Raw genomic sequence first — 25,385 nt, 5'->3', positions numbered from 1 at the left:
TGCCATCTGGGAAGCCCCTTAAGCAGATATATGTTGCTGTTTTTAAACACAGAGCCATGTTTTCAATTGAGAGTATAATTTTTAAAGTGTTAAAACTTTAAGAAAAGTAGTAAAATCACAAAAGCCATAAACGTCCTGTTATAGGGAAATTCGTAGTAGTAGGAAGTGGAGCCAAGCACAGGTACACGTTTATAAACAATGCATCTCTTAAGTGAAGTTGCGGCCTGAAGTTGAATAGATCTGTGGGACCCAAGGGGTTTTTGTACAGTTTGGTGGTTGACCAGTGTGTTCTGTTTGAAAGCCAACTCTGAGAAAAATAAAACGTTTACTGGCAGGCACGTCTGGGTGAATGCTAATGAAATTAATTTTATTGAATTGAGACCCAAGGGGGAGAAGTTCAAATCTAATCATTCGGATTACTGAATTTGCTGAATAGAAGAACATCATAAAACAACTGACACTAAAATATTCATATCTGGGAATATTAATGTTTTCTTTTGAAATAATTATAAATTTATAGGAAGTTGCAAAAGGAGTACAGAGTGGTTCTGTGTACCTTCACCAAGTTGGGGAAACTCAAACTTTAACTCAATGGTTAAATCTCATATAACTAGAGTATATTATCAAGACCAGGAAATTAACATTGGTACAATACATGTGTAGAGTTCTATGCCATTTTATCTCATGTAGATTCAAATAGCCATCAATGCAATCAAGATACAGAACCATTCCATTACCAGAGATCTACTGATGTGTTGACACTTTACCAATTTGAATGAAGTATAGAGACCTTGCGTGCATGCTCAGTCAGTCTTTGTGACCCCCAAGGACTGTACCTATCCGGCAGTCCATGGGACTCTTCAGGCAAGAATACTGGAGTGGGTTGCTATTTCCTTCTCCAGGGAATTTTCCCAACCCAGGGATCAAACCTGCATTTCCTGTGGCTCCAGCATTGGCAGGCACATTCTTTACCACTGTGCCACTTGGGAATCCTCCAGTTCAGTTCAGTTCAGTCGCTCAGTCGTGTCCAACTCTTTGCGATCGCATGAATTGCAGCACGCCAGGCCTCCCTGTCCTTCACCAACTCCCAGAGTTCACTCAGACTCACGTCCATCGAGTCAGTGATGCCATCCAGCCATCTCATCCTCTGTCGTCCCCTTTGCCTCCTGCCCCCAATCCCTCCCAGCATCAGAGTCTTTTCCAATGAATCAGGTCTTCGCATGAGGTGGCCAAAGTACTGGAGTTTCAGCTTCAGCATCATACCCTCCAAAGAAATCCCAGGGCTGATCTCCTTCAGAATGGACTGGTTGGATCTCCTTGCAGTCCAAGGGACTCTCAAGAGTCTTCTCCACCACCACAGTTCAATACTTCCTTTTAAATCCCTTTACCCTTCCCTGCTTTAACTCACCAGGTAATGCTTTGTTTTTTGCTTCATTAAACACCTTTTGACACTCAAGGGAAGAAAAGTTTGTTAGTGTCTATTTCTGTTCTTTTGCTTGTTCCTTCTTTTGTTCTGATGTTCCAAGATTCATTCTTTTTTCATTTTCCTTCTTTTTAAGAACTTCATTTCTCCCTTCGTTTAGGGTAGATATGCCGGCAACTAATTCTCAGTCTTCCTTTGTCTGAAAATGTCTTTATTTCCCCTTTATTCCTGAAGGATAATTAATTACGCTGGGAATAGGGTTCTGGGCTGATAGTTCTTTTCCTTCAGCACTTGAGAATATTCTGCTCCTTTCTTCTAGACTCCATGCTTTCTGGAGTGGAAAATGAAAAACACTATAATTCAAATTATTTTTTCCATGTAGGTACGATATCATTTCTTCCTCATTGTTTTCAGATATTTTTCTTTGTCTTTAGTTTTCTGAAGTTTAATGTTTGTCTTCGAGTGGATTTCTTTGAGTTTATCCTGTTTGGAACTTTCTCAGCTTCATAAAATTCTAGGTTCACGCCTTTTGCCAAGTTTTGGGAATCTTCGGTCATTATTTCCTTGAATGCTTTTCAACTATATTCTTTCTCCTGTCTTTCAGGACTCTGGTAACATCAATGGTGGATCTTTTGCTTTAGTTCTCACAGGTCCCTGGGCATCTTTTTTTTTTTTTCCCCCAGTCTATTTTCTATTGCCCAAATTGAGTCATTTCTATTGTTACATATTAAAATTTATTGACTCTTTCATCTGACCTCTCCACCCTGTTATTGAACCCATCCACTATATTTTTAACTTCAGTTATTATATCTTAAGTCTAAAATTCCCATTTGGTTCTTCTTTATATCTTTTTGTTTTTTTTGCCAAGACTTTATATCTTTCCATTTCTTTCAAACACTTTCATGATTGCTCACTGAAACACTGTTGTGATGGTTGCTTTAAAATACTTGTCAGATCATTTTATGATCTGTGTTATCTCGGTTTTAGCATCTGTTAATAGTTTCTCCTTATGGAATTTGGTGACTTCCTAATTCTTGATATTTCTTATTTATGCATAATTTTCATTGTATCCTGAACAGTTTAGGCATGAGTTACAGATTCTAGATCATACTTAAAACTCCTGTTTTAACAGGTCTCTCCCAATACCAAGCTACTCGTGTCACCTCACTACGGCCAGGCAGGGAAAGGGGCCTGGTTCCCACTCTGCCTCTCCCGACACCCGTGGGGGGCCTCATCCCCATGGGCAGAGGTGAGACTTCAGGCTCCCTTCGTGGCCTCAACTGACACCTCCCTGGAGAGGAGAGGGCGGGGCACCTTGTGACTCCACAGCAGGGTGGGGAGGCTGATGGTGGTGACTCCAGGATCCCCGTAAGACTTCCACTGACAACCTGGGTGAGGGGAGAGGGGAAGTTGTTACCTCCAAGAGGGGAGGAAAGTCCTTCCACTCCTTCTCAGATACCACCCTGGCAGCAGCAGAATGGGGTGCCTTGTCATAGCCAGGCTTTGCTGTCTGGATGAAGGTGGGGCTGTGGGTTTTTCCATAGTATTTGGATGGAGTAGGGCAACCAGTATTTTAAAATGTCTGTCTCACTGGGTTGCCCCCTTTCCTGGTGCCTTGGTTATAGAGAGCAGAATTTGGCGGGCACTTTGGCTCAGATGGTAAAGCGTCTGCCTACAATGCAGGAGACCTGGGTTCAATCCCTGGGTCGGGAAGATTCCCTGGAGAAGGCAATGGCAACCCACTCCAGTATTCTTGCCTGGAAAATCCCATGGACAGAAAAGCCTGGTAGGCTACAGTCCATGGGGTCGCAAAGAGTCGGACACAACTGGGTGACTTCCTTTCTTTCTTTTGTCAAAGTCAACTGGTGTTTCTTGGTTGCCAGTTTTTCTAGCATCCAGTCTGGAATACACCAGGCAACAACAGCAGCAAAAAAATGCACTGGGAACTCACTGCTGGGTCATGCCTTTAAGTCCCGAGGCCCCCTCACCAGTCTACTCTTTTATCTCTACCGTTTATGTTCTTTTAAATACAATGCCCAGAGTTTTTAGCAGTACTTAGTAAGAGGATTGCAGGAGATGCAGGTTTGATCCCTGGGTCAGGAAGATCCCCTGGAGAAGGAAATGGCAACCACTGCAGTATTCTTACCTGGGGAATTCCAGGGACAGAGGAGCCTGGTGGGCTACAGTCCGCAGGGTTCCAAAAGAGTCGAATGCAACTTAGCAACAAAAACAACAAGGAAGAGACTTATAGGGAAGTACATCGACTTCACCTTCGTCTGGAGACAGAAGTGAGTGGGCAGTTTTAAAGTGCCAGAAATAATGAAGATTTCTAACTTTTCAACCCTTAGAGGGAACAGGGCACTGATGTTCACAAAGTCCACTCACAGGCATTGCTTCTTTGCATCCTCAGAACCTGGTAGACTTGGTTTACCTTTTTCATATGGGAGAACTGGTTCAGAAGGGACATGCCTGACCCAGAGTCACACAATGAGTTATCACAGGGCTGAGGCCAGAATGTGATTATTCTACTTGTTGCAACATTTTTTTGAGCCCAAGTAGAAGCATGAGTACATGGAGGTGAATAGCTGGCCAATGACATTTATATTAAGTACTCTTCTGTGGCCCTCCTTGTCTCCCGTTCTGCTTCTCTTGTCTTGAAGGTGCAGGATCTATGTGCACTGCTTGCGCTGCAGGAACTGGGCGAGTGATATGACCCACAGTGTCACCAGCCAGGCCTGTTTTCTAGGGCACAGATGCGAGCCCTGATGGGCCTGGCCCTGGCCCCATGGGAGGGTGGGACTACCTGCTCTGGGAGGAAACGCCTCAACCAAGCCCTGGCCTCCCACCCAGTCAGAGCACAGGTGGACAGACATTCTCCCTGAGGTCGTGACCCTGGGAGCTTTCTTTTCCCCTCATGCTCTTCTTCTCATAAATTGACAGGCTGCCCTTGATATCGTGAAATCAAAGGTTGAAAAGCAGTGGTTCACAGCAGATTTCCAAAACCAACCTGGCTGCCTTGTTGCAATGCAGAGGCTTTACCTGTCCTGTGGGGCCCACTGTGGGGACCTACCTACATCTTTGTCACAACCCGTCCTCCTGGCAATGTGCACCCTATTCATTTCAGTCCAACCATGTTCTTCTCTAAATCTCCAATTTTTTCCTAAAGCACTCACTGTACCTAAAACAAATTTCCTACATCTGAAGCTTTTAAGTATAACATAAGATTGGCTGGAACACTGGGATTCTGCAGATTTATGAGTGCATGTGATAAAACCTCCAAAAGTCTAGACCTCAAAGTTTTCTGAGTCAATCTTTAAGTGAAATTCACACTGCAGAATGATGTGCCGTGCTCAGTCTGCGGCTTCAAGTATCCCCTCGTAAAGTGCCACACACTCCCAATATCGATACACTCCAGTCTGAGAAGCATAACCCCAGGCAACGTATCAAATAAAGCTAGAGAGTCTTTTCTATGGTTCAATAGCACACATTAAACACATCTGTGGACTTCCTAAATTTTATCTTTCCAAAAAGTTATTCCAAAACCAGTGAGCAAAATTAATATGACAGAACATAGTTTTTAATCTGTCACTAAACAACAAAGGATATATTTCAGAAAAATCACTGTTTAGAAGAGGCAGGATGTGCTTCCTAGTGGAGACTGCTAAACAGCAAATAACCACAAAGATACAAGTTTAAAGCTTTACAAATTCTCACCAACAGTCCCACAATTCTGCAGTCATGAGTCATATTACTGATTTGAATTAAGTAGGAAAAGGCATGTCTAAAAATAGTAAGATTCTTGAATTACAGAATTTTGGAAAGAAATGTGATTAATTTTATTTAGCTCCAGTTGCACACAGTAACCAGAATTAAGCTACAATGAGTTAGCCCAATAGAGAAGCTTTAAAGGGATGGTAGAGATGAACTGGATTTATGCTGGGAATTTGTTCCTGGAGACTAATCTTCATCAGGAGCAGGCATTTCCATTTAACATCTAAAGTGGCACAGATTCCATTCACCAGGACTGCCAAGTTAAACAATTCTTTAATTTTTTTTTCAATTTATGGGGGTAATTACAAATATTGTATATAAATGAGATTTGATTGTTACCTTGTATTTTACCATTTCAGAGTCACACAATTCAAGTTTTACATACTGCATATGACATATTTAAAGGCAATGAAAACAGTGATTCTCCCGGTTCTTAGTCCAGAGTTAATTTGCTTAATGACCCCCTCCTCTGCAGATGAATCAGAGAGAGGTGTGAGTTTGCCTCCATCTGTCCATCCAATGTTGAAGAACACTTTCCAGCAGAGGAAGAGCCTGGATTACTGACAGTGACCAGAGTCCCTGGTGGTAAGCAATAACCAGGAGAAAACAGCATTCTCACACCCAGCAGACCCGCTCAGGAACACCCTGCCCACAGCCCACACACTATGGAGAACAGAAACCGTGTTCCCAAATAGACGATGGCCCTTGCAACTCACAGAGGTGAGCCCACCCCTGAGAATCACCAAAAGTCTGAGAAAATTCTGTAGGGAAAAAGCAAGGCACCAAGTCTACAACAGAAGAACATTCACATAGAGAAACTACATGTAGAAAGAAAAGGCAGTGTTTCCAAGAAGAGATGCTAATTTTCCTCGGAAGGAGAAAGGACATCACACCAATAAACAAGAATAGACTTATTTTTTCATTTCCTACAAATGAAAAAATAAAATTGTAAAAGTTAAGAATTTAAAAGGGAGGTGACAGAGAATACAAAAAGAAAAAAAAAATCCAAAAACATCTAGGACAAAAGCATAATTCCTAGGAAGAAATAAGGTCCAGATAGACCCTGGCATCTCTTCAGCAACACTGCATACAAGGAGACAATGAAGCAATGTCTTCACAGTGATGAGAGAAATTATTTTTTAACCTAGAATTCTATACCTGGCCAAATGGTCATTTAACTGTGAAGGAGAATGAAAGCTTCAGAAAGCTCCTCAGTCTTGAGCTCTCTCTAAAAAATTGTTAATGATGATTACCAGCAAGACTAAAAGAGAACCCAAGAAACAGACATAAGTATAAGAAACAGTGATGAGCAAAGAAACAAATAAAACTTACAGATAAGCTTAAGTAAATGCTGATCAAGAAAATAATTAACAACCCAGAATGGAATTATAGGTAGGTCTCAACAATTAAATTGCTAGGAGAGTAGGAAAGGCAAAGTGAAAGTGTGCTAAGGGCCCTGCCTGAGCAGAAGAGGGCCAGACAAGCAAGAGGGAAGAAGTTTAGATGTTGAGAAAAAGCACAGATGAGCTTAAATATCTGAATTAAATCACAGAGAAGTGTTTACACCTTCAGCGAGAAAATAAAGCGGCAAAAACAACAAAGAGCACAAACAAACAGCAAGAAAAGAAAAAAATAGAGAGTATGATAAATGGGGAAAAAAAATAAATAGAGAAGAAGAATTGCTCCAAACACTATTACAGTAACTATAATAAACATAAATAGGTTAAAGTAATTAATTAAATATCAGGGACTCTAAATTTGGCTACAAAGGCAAAAGTCAGCTATATTTTATTCACCTGACCTATATTTAAAAACAAAATGACACAGGGCAGCTGAGTGAAGAGCTTGAGACAGAGAAACTAGATAAAGCCCAACAGGGGGAAAAACAAAAACAAAAAACCAGCAAAAACAGTTTCAGGAAAATTGGGATACAAGAAGAAAAGTATTAAAAAGGACAATGAGGAATGTTTCCTATTGATAAATGATATAATTCACTTGAGCAACCTTGATAACAACTTGAGCATCAGGGATAACAAAGCTCTTGCCTGTTATTTTTGAGATCTTGTCATCATCAAGTCGGGTATCTCTGTCAAGTCAGTGAACTAAACAAATAAATCCCCAGCCTTCATGGAGCTTTTGTTCTGGTAGAAGGCTGACAAGCAAAAAAAAAAAAAAAAAAAAACAAACCTAGTAAGGAAACTATATAGTATGTCAGATGCTAAAACAAACATATAGGGAAGGGTGACAGGGAATGCAGGTACTCAAGTCGGGTACTAAGAACAGATGGCCTGACTGAGAAGGGGACATGAGCAAAGGCCTCAAAAGAGCTCAGAAAGCAACTAGGCAGATTTCTGAAGGAAGAGAATTCCAGGCAGAGGGCACAGCAGGAGCCGGAGTGGGAAGTGGGCTCAAGACGGGAGAGGTGGTCAGTAATGGGGGGAATAAATAGAAATCGAGGAAACACAAACTGTCCCCATATGACTCTGGGACATCACAAAATAAAACACATGAGATGAGCTATCTGAAAAATGACACAACCTGGAACATTACTAAAAAGAACAGAATTTTAGAAATTTGTGACACCCAGTCAAGGAGACCTGAATTTAGTCTGGAGAGATGCTACTGGATTGTGACTACAACTAAAATAGCTTAAGCCTATTCAATTATATCTTACCAACTGTGATGGAAGACAGTATAAAAAGAGAAGGGCTTAAGGTCAGGGATCTAATGGACAGTATGGTGACTGTAGCTAATAATACTCTTATATGGACCAAATACTTAAATGTTGCTACGAGAGCAAATCTGAAATGTTCTTAGCACAAAGAAATGGGAACTACGTGATGAGATGGACATGGTAGCTGATACTATGGTGATAATCATTTTGGTGGTATCATTTATAAATGTGTTAAAGCAACACATATACCTTAAACTTACACAATGTCATATGTCAATTATATCTCGATAAAGGTGGGGGGCGGAGAGAGAGAGAAGGGCATGGTTTGAGTAGTATTCATGAAACAGGTACTTAGGAGACAATATGTGTTGATACATTTTCAGCAAGGTTGTGGTTGAGAATGCACTGATCAGTAGACTTGAAAAACGAGTCTGTTCAGCAGATGTATTTTTCATTCTAGTCATAAAGATAGAAGTATCTAGGGATACTTAGATCATTAAAATCACCCAATGATTTCAGGAGCAGAAAGCCACCTTATTAGTAGTAGTTTCCCATGTAGACTCCCTATAGGCGAAGGTGCTTATCTAAGGACTTGAGCATCTAGTACCAAGGAGACCTCACCAACATATATTAATAAAATGGCACTCTGATTTATTCAGGATTCTGTATTCTCAGGTGAGTCTGGTTTTAGTAGTCAGCAGCCCAGAACTACCTGGATATGCAGAAACAAGAGGGACCTAAGTGAAGAGCCAAGTTTTGAAATAGAGTTATTACCCTGAGGTAGAGTTGGGTCTGGAAAAGGCAATGGCATCCCACTCCAGCACTCTTGCCTGGAGAATCCTATGGATGGAGGAGCCTGGTAGGCTGCAGTCCATGGGGTCGCTAAGAGTCAGACATGACTGAGCTACTTCACTTTCTCTTTTTACCTTCATGCATTGGAGAAGGAAATGGCAACCCACTCCAGTGTTCTTGCCTGGAGAATCCCAGGGACAGGGAAGCCTGGTGGGCTGCTGTCTATGGGGTTGCACAGACTTGGACATGACTGAAGCGACTTAGCAGCAGCAGCAGCAGAGTTGGGTCAATCAGAATTCGGCCTCCCAGGTGTCACTGTCCTTCATCCGTCTAACCACAGGCGTGAAATACTGTACTGAGCAAACAGTACTGGAGTTAACAGCTAGACAACCATCTAGGACTCTGCCACCACTAGCTTACCAACCCTGAACAGTGCTACTTAGTCTCTCCAATCCTCAGAGATTTACATATCTTTCAAAATGGGAGTAGTAATAGCCATTCTGTCCGTCTCACCGGTTTGTTTTGAGGCTCAGTACCTAAATCTAAAACAAACAAGCTGTAAGAAGAGAAAGTATTAGCGCTACCATCATCACATGCCCTGCAGCCTGAGTATATAATTGATAGACTGAAGCGCATTACCACAATTATCTGAGAATTGAAGGCAAGATGAAAAACCACTAACCCACTGAACAAAATATAGGAAATCCTACCTCTCAGCAACTGGTTTGGCAATGTTTTCAAAAATGGTCTCCTGCTTTGCATCCTGATCAAAAATCCTTTGAAATCTGCAAATGTGAAAACAGTAATTATTTAAAAGCTGAGCCTTCAAATACTATTGGATTAATCCATTTTTTTCCTCCTAAAAGCTCTGTAAATTACCCCATATTTACATCACTAGGCTTACCTAACCTAACACAATGTTTGCCCTGTAGCCCCAAACACACTGAGCTCTTGTACCCCTGTATACAAATGGTGGGTAAACAGTATTGCTTTGACAAGATCTGCACAATAAATCCCTCTGAAAAACTGCAGCAGCTTTGAACCAAATAATAAACTGTGTGTTTTTTAGCTCTCAAGAGGGACAGTGTCTGCAATTGGCATCAAATTCAGATCGAGATTAAGTGCATGAAATGGAAACCCAAGAACAGGACGTAAACAGCCAAAGAACTTCTGATGTCTGACCTGCAAGAAAAAGACGCAGCTGTGAAATGCATGATTATTGAACTTAGTTATAATGTTTTGAATTGAAGTTTATTTTCCATTAATTACTGCATCCAAGGATCAGCTACTTAATTCTCAAGATAGTTTATTTCATTTTGTTGCTCAAAGTCAAAAGTCAAACAGTAAGTTAAAATAGAGCTGTACTGTAAAGGATATCTTGATCTGACTGGCACAGCTAGGGGACTGGGGAGATAGGATGGTGTCCCCTGCACCCTTATTGCAATGGCACCTAACTTAGCTTAGGACAGGATCACAAGCACTACCAAACACTTGGAGGAGACACACTGTGCTGTGCTGTGCTTAGTCGCTTAGCTGTGTCTGACTCTGCGACCCCATGGCCTGTAGCCTGCCAGGCTCTTCTGTCCATGGGGATTCTCCAGGCAAGAATACTCGAGTGGGTTGCCACGCCCTCCTCCAGGGGATCTTCCCAACCCAGGGACTGACCCCAGGTCTCCCGCATGGCAGGCGGATCCTTCACCATCTGAGCCACCAGGGAAGCCCCGAGAAGACGCACAACCCATCCTTACACAGTGTGTCTACTCACTGCCAGCAAGTATGGCCCCCATTTCAAACATCATGAAGAGAGAGACAGCAAGACAAACGGGGGAAGGAAAGGTGCGAAGCGGGGAAAAGGCAGGGAAAAGGCAAGAAGAAGGCGGAGAGACAGAGAGAGAGAGAATATAAGTGGACAGGGCAAAACGTTAATAATTGGTGACTCTCCCACAAAGGGTAGAGGAGATTTGATTGCATTATTCCTCCACTTCTGCTGCATATTTAAAAGTTTTCGAAATAAAAATTGGGAGGGGGAGGATTTTAGAGCAAAGCCTTTGAAACATACACGTCCTAAGCAGCTTTCAAAGTGGTGTGTGTGTCTGCCCACACAAATGAATTGGGCACAAGTTCAATTAAAGTAGAGATGACATGAAATGTAGGTTTGTTTTCACTACTAAGGAGTTCAGAAGGATGTCTAGAGCTGGGTTGAAAATATAAAATGGAATGAATTTCACTGTCTTTCAACAACATTCATTTCAAAAGATTCCTATAGCATAACAACCACCCTTTTGAAGAAGCAAATAATGAAACTGTATATAAAGAGAGATTGTAAGGCACTCTGGGTACTCATTTAGCAGACAGGATTATAATTTAGCAATATTTACTGAGTCTGTCAGAACACTCCTCAAGACCCCAAAGGTGTTTGAGGGCTTCAGATATGAATATTGAGATAATGCGGCTGCTCAAGTGCTCTTTGGAGAACTGCCCACTCTGATGTCTGAGCATGGACCCGTAGCGCTTTTCGGTGATGACGATGCTTCTGAGGCTGTTTTGACTCTTTTACCAAGTTGGTGATGACTGAGTAAATGAATTAGTCATTCCCAGCCCTACTTCCTTACACTTCCCTGGTGCCTCAGATGGTAAACAATCTACCTGCAATGCAGGGAACCTGGGTTTGATCCCTGGGTCGGGAAGATCCCCCTAGAGAAGGGAACGGCTACCCACTTCAGTATTCTTGCCTGGAGAATTCCATGGACAGAGGAGCCTGGTGGGCTACACAGTCCATGGAGTTGCAAAGAGTCAGACACGACTGAGAGACTAACACAGATACACAACCTCATTTCCTGAAGGGGAATGACATCTACCACTGTGTAAACCAAAGAGATGGGAGGAGGCTCAATAAATCATACATTGTGCATTAAACATCAAATATAATCACTCTGAAACATCTTATTTTATATAACAGAGTTGTACAATAATCTGGAAACTCATTATGATCAGCTGTCTTCTGAAAGCCACTAAAAAGCAAAATAAAATCATAGAGTTTAAGAGGTTTAATCTAATCCTTTCCAGAAGAAGAAACTGAGACTTGGAGAGGTAAAGCAATTTACTCTTGGTCCTGGAGCTGACTTATAGTGTGCCTTGAGACATAACTTAAGTTTCCTGATTCCAAGCAGGTCCTTTAATTTATTAGGAAGTCATGTTAGACTGCATATAGACTGTAGCACACCAGGCTTCCCTATCCTTCACTATCTCCCAGAGCTTGCTCAAACTAGTGTCCATTGAGTAGGTCATGCCGTTCACCATTTCATCCTCTGTTGTCCCCTTTTCCTGCCATCAATCTTTCGTAACATTAGGGTCTTTTTCACTGAGCCTGCTCTTTGTAACAGGTAGCCAAAGTTTTGGAGCCTCAGCTTCAGCATCAGTCCTTCCAATGAATATTCAGGGTTGATTTCCCTTAGGGGTGACTGGTTTGATCTCCTTGCTGTCCAAGGGACTCCCAAGAGTTTTCTCCAGCACCACAGTTTTAAAACGTCAATAAAAAAGTGCTCAGCCTTTTTTATTGGCCAGCTCTCACATTCATACATGACTACTGGAAAAACCATAGCTTTGACTATATGGACCTTTGTAGGCAAAGTAATGTCTCTGCTTTTTAATAGGTTTGTCATAGCTTTTCTTTCAAGGAGTAAGCATCTTTTAATTTCATGGCTACAGTCACCATCTGCAGCGATTTTGGAGCCCAAGAAAATAAATCCTGTCACTGTTTCCATTGTTTCCCCATCTATTTGCCATGAAGTGATAGGACAAGATGCCATGATCTTCATTTTTTTAATGTTGAGTTTTAAGCCAGCTTTTTCACTCTCCTCTTTCACCTTCCTTCATCAAGAAGCTCTTAATTCCTCTTCACTTTCTGCCATAAAGGTGGTATCATCTGCATATCTGAAGTTACTGATATTTCTCCCCACAATCTTGATTCCAGCTTGTGCTTCATCCAGCCCAGCATTTTGCATGATGTACTATGCATATAAGTTAAATAAGCAGGGGGACAAAGAGCCTTGACATACTCCTTTCCCGATTTGAACCAGTCCATTGTCCATGTCCAGTTCTTACTGTTGCTTCTTGACCTACATACAGGTTTCTCAGGAGGCAGGTAAGGTGGTACGGTATTCCCTTCTCTTTAAGAATTTTCCACAGTTTGTTGTGATCTACACAGTCAAAGGCTTTAGCATAGCCAATGAAGCAGAAGCAGATGGTTTTCTGGAATTCTCTAGCTTTTTCTATGGGCCAACGGACATTGGCAATTTGATCTCTGGTTCCTCTGCCTTTTCTAAATCCAGCTTGTACATCTGGAAGTTCTTGGTTCACATACTGTTGAAGCCTGGCTTGGAGAATTTTGAGCATTACTTTGCTAGCGAGTGAGATGAGTGCAATTGTGCGGTAGTTTGAAGATTCTCTGGCATTGTCCTTCTTTGGGATTGGAAGATGGTGTAAGTTTTCCTACTCTCCATTTCAAATGTGGTACATGCTGATTTCTTCTCATCTCAAACTGGCTTCTTCTGGTCTTCTCCATCCTAGTAAGTGCCAACTCCATTTTTTTCAAAGTTCAGTCCAAAATCTTAGAATATATGCTTGACTCCTCTCTTTCCATTATACTCTGTATCCAACCCTTCAGCAAACTCTACTAGTCTGACCTTCAAAATACACCCAGAAGAACCCAATTACTTCTTAACATTTCCACTCGCTACTACTCTGGCCCCAAGCAACCATAATTTCTTGCCTGGTGTCCCTTGGCCCCATTACAGTCCATTATCTACACATTGGCAAGACTGACCCTGCTAAAACATAAGTGAAATTAGTCCATTCTTCTGTTCACAACCTTCCATTACTTTCCCCGAGCGCTTCGGGAAAAGCTCCATAGGACCTGGCCACTCTGCTACACCTTAGCCTTCGTCTCTCTCCAGCCCTCTTGCTCACTCTCTTCTAGCCATACACATTCCTTGTGCTTCTTCAAGCAAGCAAGGCACTCTCCCATCCCAGGAACTCCATTCTTGCTCTATCCTGATCCTGGAATCCCCATCCCTCATACAGCAGAGTGCCTTGTTTCCTCACCTCCTTCAAGTTTCTGTTAAAACATTCACCTTCCCTGAAGCCCCTGTGAAAAACTGCAGCCACACCTCCAGTTTGCTGCCCCTCATCCCAGCAATCTTTATTCGCTTTTCCTTACTGTATTTTCCTCCACAGCACTCAAAACTTTCTGACATACACACACTGCCCGTTCATCTTCTCCCACTAAAATGCAAGCACCTGAGAGCAGAAGTCTGGTGCATTCCTTGCTGTATTCCCAGCCATTAAAACAGCACACAGTGGATGGGTAATAAAGATTTACTGACTGCATGAATTTTCTTGGGTGAAAACAGCCTTTAAAATCCATAAATATTTTATCTCTGAACATACATAATTTACTAATTTCTTTATTTAAAATACTAAAGCCAATATTTTTTGTTTCTATCATCCTATAGGTGACACGTGGGATAGCTCCTCTAGGCCCTCCTGCGCCCGTGCGGCCATGGCTCATTGGACGTGGGGTAGCTCCTCCCGGCCGCCGCCCCTGGACTCGGACGCAGGGTAGCTCCGCTCGGCCGTTCCTGAGCCGTCACAGCCTGGCACTCTCGGCCACTGCCCCTGACCTCGGACGTGGGGTAACTCCTCTTGGCCGCCGCCCCTCGGGCATGGGGTCCTCCCGGCTTCTGCCCCTGACCTAGGACGTGGAGTAGCTCCTGTTGGCCGCACTAAGTGCGCCGGTTGCAGCCGCCGGCAACTGCAAGGTCAGGAGGGGCGGCAATGAGGAGATACCCCTCGGCCAAGGTAAGGAGCAGCGGCTGTGCTTTGCTGGAGCAGCCGTGAAGAGATACCCCAGGTCCAAGGTAAGAGAAACCCAAGTAAGATGGTAGGTGTTCCAAGACGGCATCAGAGGGCAGACACACTGAAATCATACTCACAGAAAACTAGTCAATCTAACCACACTAGGACCACAGCCTTGTCTAACTCAATGAAACGAAGCCATTCCGTGTGAGGCCACCCAGGACGGGCAGGTCATAGTGGAGAGGTCTGATAGAATGTGGTCCACTGGAGAAGGGAATGGCAAACCATTTCAGTATTCTGGCCTTGAGAACCCCATGAACAGTATGAAAAGGCAAAATGACAGGATACTGAAAGAGGAACTCCCCAGGGCAGTAGGTGCCCAATATGCTACTGGAGATCAGTGGAGAAATAACTCCAGAAATAATGAAGGGATGGAGCCAAAACAAAATCAGTACCCAGTTGTGGATGTGACTGGTGATAGAAGCAAGATCCGATGCTGTAAAGAGCAAAATTGCATAGGAACCTGGAATGTCAGGTCCATGAATCAAGGCAAATTAGAAGTGGTCAAACAAGAGATGGCAAGAGTGAACGTTGACATTCTAGGAATCAGTGAACTAAAATGGACTGGAATGGGTGAATTTAATTCAGATGACCATTATGTCACCTACTGTGGGCAGGAATCCCTCAGAAGAAATGGGGCAGCCATCATGATCAACAAAAGAGTCTGAAATGCAGTACTTGGATGCAATCTCAAAAACGACAGAATGATCTCTGTTGGTCTCCAAGGCAAACCATTCAGTATCACAGTAATCCAAGACTACGCCCCAACCAGTAACGCTGAAGAAGCTGAAGTTGAATGGTTCTATGAAGACCTACAAGACCTTTTAGAACTAACATCCAAAAAAGATGTCCTTTTCATTATAGGGGACTGGAATGCAAGTGTAGGAAGTCAAAAAACACCTGGAGTAACAGGCAAATTTGGCCTTGAAATACGGAATGAAGCACGGCAAAGACTAATAGAGTTTTGCCAAGAGAACACACTGGTCATAGCAAACACCTTCTTCCAAAAACACAAGAGAAAACTCTACACATGGACATCACCAGATGGTCAACACTGAAATCAGATTGATTATATTCTTTGCAGCCAAAGATGGAGAAGCTCTATACAGTCAACAAAAACAAGACCAGGAGCTGACTGTGGCTTAGATCATGAACTCCTTTTTGCCAAATTCAGATTTAAATTGAAGAAAGTAGGGAAAACCGCTAGACCATTCAGGTATGACCTAAATCAAATCCCTTATGATTATACAGTGGAAGTGAGAAATAGATTTAAGGGCCTAGATCTGATAGAGAGAATGCCTGATGAACTATGGAATGAGGTTCGTGATACTGTACAGGAGACAGGGATCAAGACCATCCCCATGGAAAAGAAATGCAATAAAGCAAAATGGCTGTCTGGGGAGACCTTACAAATAGCTGTGAAAAGAAGAGAGGTGAAAAACAAAGGAGAAAAGGAAAGATATAAGCATCTGAATGCAGAGTTCCAAAGAATAGCAAGAAGAGATAAGAAAGCCTTCCTCAGAGATCAATGCAAAGAAATAGAGGAAAACAACAGAATGGGAAAGACTAGAGATCTCTTCAAGAAAATTAGAGATACCAAGGGAGCATTTCATGCAAAGATGGGCTCGATAAAGGACAGAAATGGTATGGACCTAACAGAAGCAGAAGATATTAAGAAGAGGTGGCAAGAATACACAGAAGAACTATACAAAAAGATCTTCACGACCCAGATAATCACAATGGCGTGATTGCTTACCTAGAGCCAGACATCCTGGAATGTGAAGTCAAGTGGGCCTTAGAAAGCATCACTATGAACAAAGCTAGTGGAGGTGATGGAATTCCAGTGGAGCTGTTTCAAATCCTGAAGGATGATGCTGTGAAAGTGCTGCACTCAAATTGACAACAAATTTGGAAAACTCAGCAGTGGCCACAGGACTGGAAAAGTTCAGTTTTCATTCCATTCCCAAAGAAAGGCAATGCTCAAACTACTGCACAATTGCACTCATCTCACATGCTAGTAAAGTAATGCTCAAAATTCTCCAAGCCAGGCTTCAGCAATACGTGAACCATGAACTCCCAGATGTTCAAGCTGGTTTTAGAAAAGGAAGAGGAACCAGAGATCAAATTGCCAACATCTGCTGGATCATCAAAAAAGTAAGAGAGTTCCAGAAAAACATCTATTTCTGCTTTATTGACTATGCCAAAGCCTTTGACTGTGTGGATCACAATAAACTGTGGAAAATTCTGAAAGAGATGGGAATACCAGACCACCTGACTTGCCTCTTGAGAAATTTGTATGCAGGTCAGGAAGCAACAGTTAGAACTGGACATGGAACAAAAGACTGGTTCCAAGTAGGAAAAAGGAGTATGTCAAGGCTGTTTATTGTCACCCTGCTTATTTAACTTCTGTGCAGAGTACATCAGGAAAAACGCCTGACTGGAAGAAACACAAGCTGGAATCAAGACTGCCAGGAGAAATATCAATCACCTCAGATATGCAGATGACACCACCCTTATGGCAGAAAGTAAAGAGGAACTAAAAAGCCTCTTGATGAAAGTGAAAGTGGAGAGTGAAAAAGTTGGTTTAACACTCAACATTCAGAAAACAAAGATCATGGCATCTGGTCCCATCACTTCATGGGAAATAGATGGGGTAACAGTGGAAACAGTGTCAGACTTTATTTTTGGGGGCTCCAAAATCACTGCAGATGGTGACTGCAGCCATGAAATTAAAAGACACTTACTCCTCAGAAGAAAAGTTATGACCAACCTAGATAGCATATTGAATAGCAGTGACATTACTTTGCCAACAAAGGTCCATCTAGTCAAGGCTATGGTTTTTCCATGGTGATGTATGGATGTGAGATTTGGACTGTGAAGAAAGCTGAGCACCAAAGAATTGATGCTTTTGAACTGTGGTGCTGGAGAAGACTCGAGAGTTCCTTGGACTGCAAGGAGATCCAACCAGTTTGTTCTGAAGGAGATCAGCCTTGGGATTTCTTTGGAAGGAATGATGCTAAAGCTGAAACTCCACTACTTTGGCCACCTCATGCAAAGAGTTGACTTATTGGAAAAGACTCTGATGCTGGGAGGGATTGGGCAGGAGGAGAAGGGGATGACAGAGGATGAGATGGCTGGATGGCATTGCTGACTCATGGACGTGAGTCTGAGTTATCTCCGGGAGTTGGTGATGGACAGGAAGGCCTTGCATGCTGCGATTCATGAGGTCGCAAGAGTTGGACAAGGCTCAGTGACTGAACTGAACAGAACTGATAGGTGATACAAATTGAAAGCTATTCCTATTCTCTGACTTGTGCAGATAACATAATGGAAATTGGAAAGCTCAATGGATGTTGGGAAGCTCATGAAGAATAAAAATCCCTTTATTTCACTTTTCTAAATTTAATCTTATTTCATGTATATGGATCATACTACACACTCTGTATTTGTAACGGAATTTAATTCATTCAGCAATGTAATCAGATATCTTTCTATGAAAATAAATCTTACTTTATTACATCAAATAAAGATTTTTAATTCAGAGGTTTAGAAAGAATGATCAAGAGACTTAAAAATAAGCAAACAGCACTTTTTCAATAAGCACATGTGCAAATATACTGTTTATATTTGCATAACATACAGCATACTTTGGAAATGGCCAAAAGATAGGAACATGGCCAATTGTTTCTTAGCAATCAAACAGAATCGAGCTGAACACAATATTTTAGGAAATTGTGGCTTTGTGGAGACAGGCCTAGCCCAGTGGTCATTAAGTCATAGCTAGTAAGGTATGTAGCATGCTTAGAGCAGTGGGAGAATGCCACCTTCAGAAAAGTAAGTCGTGTATTATAAGGCTACTCCTTAATGGACAGAATAGAAGGCAATGAGGAGCCACAAAGACAAGGTTAGACCTACCTCGCCATGCAACCATGGGCTAGTCATTCTGCTGTGCTTAGTGTAAAAGGAGACACAAGACAAAGATGGGGTGGAGGTGGCGGGAGAGATATCCATGATAGACATAAGGGGGAAAGCTGTGAAGACCAAAGAGAGTCTTTATGAGACAAAGTCGTCGTCATCTTCATCACAACGAGGAGGGAGGAGGAATAAGCAGGGAGAGAGAGAAACACAAAAATATATCTGAGGTGTTTCTACCCATGGGCAAGGGCAGGAACAGTCTCACATTAAGGCCCATGCAGAACAGCTTAGAGAGGAACACAAGAGAGCAATTAGGACGCCTTCAGCAGGACCACACATAGTCGCTCAGTCGCCTCTGACTGATTGTGATGCTATGGATTGTAGCCCTCCAGGCTCCTCTGTCCATGAAATTTTCCAGGCAAGAATACTGGAGTGGGTAGCCATTCCCTTCTCATTTGGCCCAGAGATTAAATATGGGTTTAACTTGAGCTCAAACTTTTCCAGAAATTAAAAGTGTCGATTAAAAGAAATTATGCCATCTGCAGAATAAAGACAGTGTGGAACAGCCATAATCTCCAAATTTAAGGCCTGCCTACTAGGAGAGTATTTGGACCAAAGGCACTGATGACAATCCAGGAGTGGCTGAATGTTGCTTGAATCTTGCAGTTCAACACTGTGCCAGAGAAATAAAATGCAACCCATAAATCTGAGCATATATATAATTAAAAATTTTTACTAGCCACATTGTTTAACTGAAATGAAACAGGTGAAATTAAATTTAATAATATATTTCAGCACAATATATTCAACATTTTATCACACTACTGTGTAATTAATATGAAAAGAATTATTGAGCTTTTTTATATTCTTTATTTCTTAGTAATCTTTCAAAAACCCTTGATATGTCTCATACTCACAGCACATCTCAATTCAGACCAGCTCCATTTCAAGTGCTTGAGAGCTACCCATGGCGAGTGGCTGGCACAACAGACAGTACAGGTACAGAGTGTACATATGCACATATGAGGTCACTATACCTTTTAGGCTATTAAGAAAGCTCACCTATTCAGCATACAGATTGCTCCTTAAGTTGTCATCTTTAATAAATTTTAGTCATGCATTGAATGTCCTATAAGTGGGCCAAGAAGGAAAAAAGATAACACTTGATAAACAGACGTAATAAAAAAAAAAAAGGGTAGGATCTTAGGATATCCTGTTGGATACAGAAATATACCGCCTTTTTAATTCTGGGCACAGCAGTGAAAAGACAACTTGAATTCTATTTACTAGATAAGACAGAGAACTGTACTACATTCTCCCCAAGAAATGATACCAATGATTTCACAGTGGATATTAAAGCAGGACAAGAGTTACTTCAACAGTAAAATAGAACTGAAGATGAAAAAAGGAAAGCTTACTTAAATCTGTAGCTTTCTCGCTTATTATTCACAAATCCATCTGCCAAATCACGAGGTAAGATGATTTCCAAGCTAGGTGTTAATTTTTCATCTTCATCTATGGAATAAATCTGCAAATATGAAAACAGCAAATGAATATAAAATGATAAAATTATGACTTGAACAATGACCATGTTTTATGACATGCATTGTAATAGTATTTTAAAGACTGTACTTTTCAGATAAAAAGTCATAACACAGCACAACTTGGATAATTTTCCTGTTTAAACTCTGTGCACAGTCAAACAAATATATGGAGATGAACAAAAAGTGAAACCTAAATCAATGCCTGATCAAAGGTCAGATCCTCTTTGAATGATCTAATACTCAAAATTTGAGTATTTGAGTGTCTGTCTCCACTGGTGAGAAAATAATAGCCCTGACAACAACATATTATCTAAGTATTGCTTTGGAATTATGGACCAGAAATTAACATTTTACTACAGCCAATAAGCATTTCTCAGCATTTACAAAATGCTAGACACAGAGATGAAAGGCCTGGGTCTGAGCCTTCTCAGAGAGCTCACAAGAATGCCCTAATGCAAATTATGTTCAAAGAAGCTGAGTTTCCATGAGACATTTAAGCATTTGATAAAAGACATGTGGTTTCAAAAGACACATGTAATTCATGTCTTTGATGTCATTTTTTAGGTTCTCCTCCCAGCTCAGCCACTAATTAGAAAATGACCTGAGAGAAATCACTTAACCTCTTTAAGCAGATAGGGAAATGAAGGGTCTTAACCAACCCCCTTTACAACTGTAATATTCTGATTCTCTTCTTGGTTATCTACCCCTTTATTTATTGGCCAGGAAAAGCAAGAGTCCAGCCTATAAACAGATCATAGAGAATAAACAGAAGTCTACAATTTGATGTCCAAAGACGTGGGTCTAACACTGATCTCAGTTTACCAGCTGTGTGACCAGTCACCACTTTTAGCATCTCAGTACATACGTAAGATGAAGAAAACAGAATTGCCTCCATTACAAGATTGCTGTGGGGATCAAATGATGTCATGGAAATGGAAGCATTTTGTAATGCACCATAAAAAATGTTAGTCATTAGGTTTAGAAGTTTTTAAAAAAGACTTCTTGTCTTTCACCAAGAAATAAAATTTTTCTAACAAGCAATACTTCCCGTTTAAGACCCATTTAGATGCTTGATTATGGGGGGAAAGTCATATTCTGAAACAAGTAAAAAGCCTACCTAAATCTCCAGAAAGTCTGAATAATTTTCCTAAGCAGATTTTTATTGAGCTCTCTCATTTAAACTGTGAGGAATTCATGTAAGAAAAGTCATGCTGTAAAATAAAATTATTCATAGAAAGTTATGGCATCAGGTCCAAGGCTTTCTGGTTAGATTTTCTCAAGAGACATTTAAAAATTACATTCTATAGGGCACTACATTGTTTTTTTTTTTTAAAGGTTAATGGTTAGACAGGTGAGTGAAAAGGGTGAGTAAGACAAAAAAAGCGTACAGGAGTGAGGGATGTCATACATTTTTTAAAAACCTGTAACAGTACTCAGAAGACAAAAAGGGCCAATAACTATTAACAGAGTAGGAACAGTGACTTTCCACTCCTCTCATTAAGCCATTCTTTGAGGCATTAAGAAAAACCCACAACAAGAAAACCTGTTTAGTCTAATAGATTGGCTTTCTACTGTTAGTCATAAAAGTATTTGAGATGGAACTATTCTTTAATAGGAGACAATTAGACCAATGCAAGGATGACTATGAAGATATTTCAAAATATACAAAGCACTATGCAAATGAAAAGCACTGCTACTGTTAAAATTATCATAGAGGGTCATCTGATGTATCTTTTAATATATTAATCTATAAATTATCATCATTTAATTTATAGTGTCTCAGGGGGTATGATTAATGAAGTAACAGAGCCACAAAATGAGCAAAAAAAAAAAAACAAACCTTTGAGTCACTCTTAGTTTAATGCTACAAGGAGTATATCTAATCAGAGAAACCACCACACAATTTTTGGGAGCAAAAGTACAGGGTGCCAACAGTGGGATTTCTAAGGAAAGGGTAAGGTAAGGTGAAGTCTCTCAGTCGTGTCCGACTCTTTGCGACCCCGTGGACTGTAACCTACTAGGCTTCTCCGTCCATGGGATTATCCAGGCAAGAATACTGGAGTGGATTGCCATTTCCTTCTCCAGGGGATCTTCCCAACCCAGGGATCGAACCCGGGTCTCCCACATTGGAGGCAGACGCTTTAACCTCTGAGCCACCAGGGAAGCTTAAGGAAAGGTAGGGATACACTAATTCAAAACTTGTTAATCTGTGTTCTCTGATTTTTCTGTAAATGGCATAATGTCGTAACTCAGTAAGAATCTGGCATTATGAAAGTACAATATGATACCTAAAAATATTTCCTGGAGTAGCAAACAAGACACTCCATAGAATTTCACGGAAGAAATGCAAAAGAAAGCACATTTAAAAAATACAAACATTGTACTTTAAGGAAAGAAGTTCAAGTTAAATCCAATGTTCTCTATCAACCCACTGCCCCCCCAAGCCCCACCTCTACCCATCCTGTCACATGATCACATCCAAGCACTTGTTTCTGACTGCTGAGTCAATATAGACAGGTTCAGTATTTTTAGCTAAGAATCTGAGGGTGGGTGTGGGGGAAAATGTGGATGTGGGGGCAATTTTTATATGCGATGTACTTTAAAAACCTTGTAAGTGAATGCAAGAGGAGAAGAAATGGGGATACTCAATGGTTGCTTTCCATACTCTATATTCCTTAAATTTTTAAAATGCCACACTTAGAGTGTTTTCATGCTTCTTTTCCTAACTGTATTCCATGAACGAAAAGACTGAAGATGAAAACAATGACCAGACACTATATTCTCCTTGTTTCAAATACAAAAATTTACATGAGGCAAATCCTAAATTATGAGCTGCTATGATGTTACATGGACTTCCCTTGTGGCTCAGCTGGTAAAAAATCCACCTGCAATGCGGGAGTCGATTCCTGGGTTGGATCCCTGGGTTGGGATAATCCCCTGGAGAAGGGAAAAGCTACCCATTTCAGTATTCTTTCCTGGAGAATTCCATGGACTCTATAGTCCATGGGGTCGTAAAGAGTCAGACATGACTGAGTGACTTTCACTTTACATGATGTTACATGGGCTTCCCAGGTGGCTCAGTGGTGAAGAACCACCTGCCAATGCAGGAGACAGAGATACTAGTTTGATCCCTGGGTCAGGAAGATCCCCTGGAGAAGGAAATAGCAACACACTCCAGTATTCGTGTCTGGACAATCCCATGGAGAGAAGAGCCTGGTGGGATACAGTCCATGGGGTCGCAAAGGAGTCACGACTTAATAACTAGACAACAGCAAATGTTGTTACATGTATATATACACTCTTTGTAGATATGGAGTAGAGATAAAATATTGTTAAAAAATATACCCATTCCAGAGACTCATGAATATGACTCAGATGGCCCTTGCCTGTATCCTTATTTTCTGAGGCAGAAAAGTTTTGTACCAAAAGCTTTGGAATAAAAAAAAATCCTTAATTAAAATCAGGGTTCTGCCACTCACCAGGTGGCTGGCTGAGCCAAATTATTTAACCTGTCTGAGACTCAGCTTCCTCATCTATAAAATGAGGAAAACATCAGCCTTGCAGGGTTTTCATGAGATTCAGGGATAATGCAGACAAAGGATCTAAGTCCTTCCCACGGAAAGAAAACAATATTTTGAGACACCTGAGGAGCATTCAAAGTATTTCTGCTCAGAGTAGGATCATGCCTTAGCCTTCTTTGTACACTTCTGAGCTTAGCATCCTGGAGGAAATGCCTAGTAAATGCTGTTAATGTTTTCAGAATAAAAAGTTTGTATATTCTTTGTGTAAGTTGCATAAATACCTGTTTACATCTGCAAGGAGTGTATGTCGACGTTTATGTCCAGAATGACAATATAGTCAAAAAACTCTAAGGGCCCACTGCGTAAGAACCACCGTGTAGGTTTTGTGTGTCTCTATCTGTATCTATCATCCGTATCATCTTAGAGTGTGTAGACACGTATCTCTGGCTTGCACGTTTTGTCCGAGGGTGAAACAGAGGTTTGAATGCACCTGGGAGGGCAGAGCTGCATCACTGTTTTCGAGAAAAGTGCAATAAGGGCGCACAGCTGAGGCTAGTCTATGATCACGCATACACGCAGATGTACATGTGCGTGCATGGGTCTGCAGCTACGTGGACACGTGTGTCCCGGAGTACACAGGTGGTTCTGTGCAGGTTAATCGGGGCCCGCAGGTCTGTGTCGGGTGGAAATGGACTGGGTGTCTGTCTGTCCGCGCGCCCTGAAAGCAAAGTGTTGACGTCTGTGGGCTGCTCGGGTGCCAGAACCGAGTGTGCTGGACGCCTGGCGGCATCCCGCGCCGGGCGCCGAGCCCCTCACCCGGGCCGGGGACCCTCGCGTGCCGCCCCGCCCCCGGCCTGAGAGGTCCCGCCGCGCCGGCGCCCGTGCTGCTCCGACCCGTACCCCTTGTTGCTGCTTCCGGACAGTGGGCTTCACCCTGGCGAAAATTTGGATCGTCTGCTTCACCATCTCCTCCTCGGCTCTTGCACTGACCCTTGACCTCTCTCAGGCACTGGCTCCCGAAACTTCTGACTCGCGTCGCCTCAGGCATGCCGTAGCCTTGGCAACAGTAACTAGGGACACTACCCATGGAGCACCGCGTCAACTAGGACTGCCTCCTCTCCCTAATTGGTTGCTGACAGGTGGGAAGGCCCGGAGGGAGGGATTGAGGGCTGGGGCGGGGCCGAGGACGGGGCGGGGCCACGCAGAGAGAGCTGCGCGTGCGCGTGATCAGGTCTGGCACCTGGCTTAGGGCCAAAGCTGACCTGGAGAGTGGTTAATGGGATGACAGTCGTTATGTCTTGCCCGTTCTTTAATCCATTCTTTCTCTCTGCCAACACCTCTTTTTAGCACTGAAGTCGTTCTGGTTTTTATTATTCATTCATTGAAAAGATGGCACTTGATTTGTGACAGCAATGTACTGTCTGGGGATTCTGAGCTAAGCAAAATCTTCCTGTGCCCCCTTGAAGATTAGGGTCTGATGAAGGAGACAGAGTTTTAATGGGAAATCACAGGTTAAGAGGGGTAAGACCGAGTCTTGTGGAAGGGCACCTTATCTAGTTCTGTTTTGGAAGAGGCCAAAGAGTCGGACACGACTGAGCGACTGAACTGAACTGAACTGAAAATTGGAGGAAGGGGGACTATTTTTTACGCAATAGCCCTGTCGTGAAAGGATGGGCTCTGGTGTGCACTGTTGGTGGGAATGTGAGTTGGTACAGTCACTATGGAAAACAGTGTGTATAGGCCTTAAGAAATGAAAAATAGAACTGCCGTGTGATTCAGCAATTCCACTCCTGGGAATATATACAAAAGAATTGAAATCAGAGAGATAG

At 42.0% G+C, this 25,385-nt stretch overlaps 1 protein-coding gene across 3 annotated transcripts in view; it reads right to left on the bottom strand.

Annotated features, from left to right (window-relative positions):
* The window catches only part of KIF6 (kinesin family member 6), a 430,349-nt gene extending 405,731 nt beyond the window's left edge, over positions 1 to 24,618 (bottom strand). For all 3 annotated transcript variants that reach the window (XM_040249763.1, XM_040249761.1, XM_040249762.1), the window contains exons 1-3: positions 24,457 to 24,618; positions 19,910 to 20,019; positions 9,371 to 9,445 (exon numbers count right to left, since the gene is read on the bottom strand). In XM_040249763.1, coding sequence (XP_040105697.1) covers positions 9,371 to 9,445; positions 19,910 to 20,019; positions 24,457 to 24,522 — 251 coding nt within the window. In that variant the 5' untranslated portion in view covers positions 24,523 to 24,618. The remainder of the gene's footprint in view (positions 1 to 9,370; positions 9,446 to 19,909; positions 20,020 to 24,456) is intronic.
* Between the last annotated feature and the right edge of the window lie 767 nt (positions 24,619 to 25,385).

Source organism: Oryx dammah, unplaced genomic scaffold, assembly GCF_014754425.2.
Source record: "Oryx dammah isolate SB20612 unplaced genomic scaffold, SCBI_Odam_1.1 HiC_scaffold_11, whole genome shotgun sequence".
NCBI lineage: Eukaryota > Metazoa > Chordata > Mammalia > Artiodactyla > Bovidae > Oryx > Oryx dammah.
Note: the sequence above shows the minus strand (reverse complement) of the source record. Positions and strands in the feature narration are given on the sequence as shown.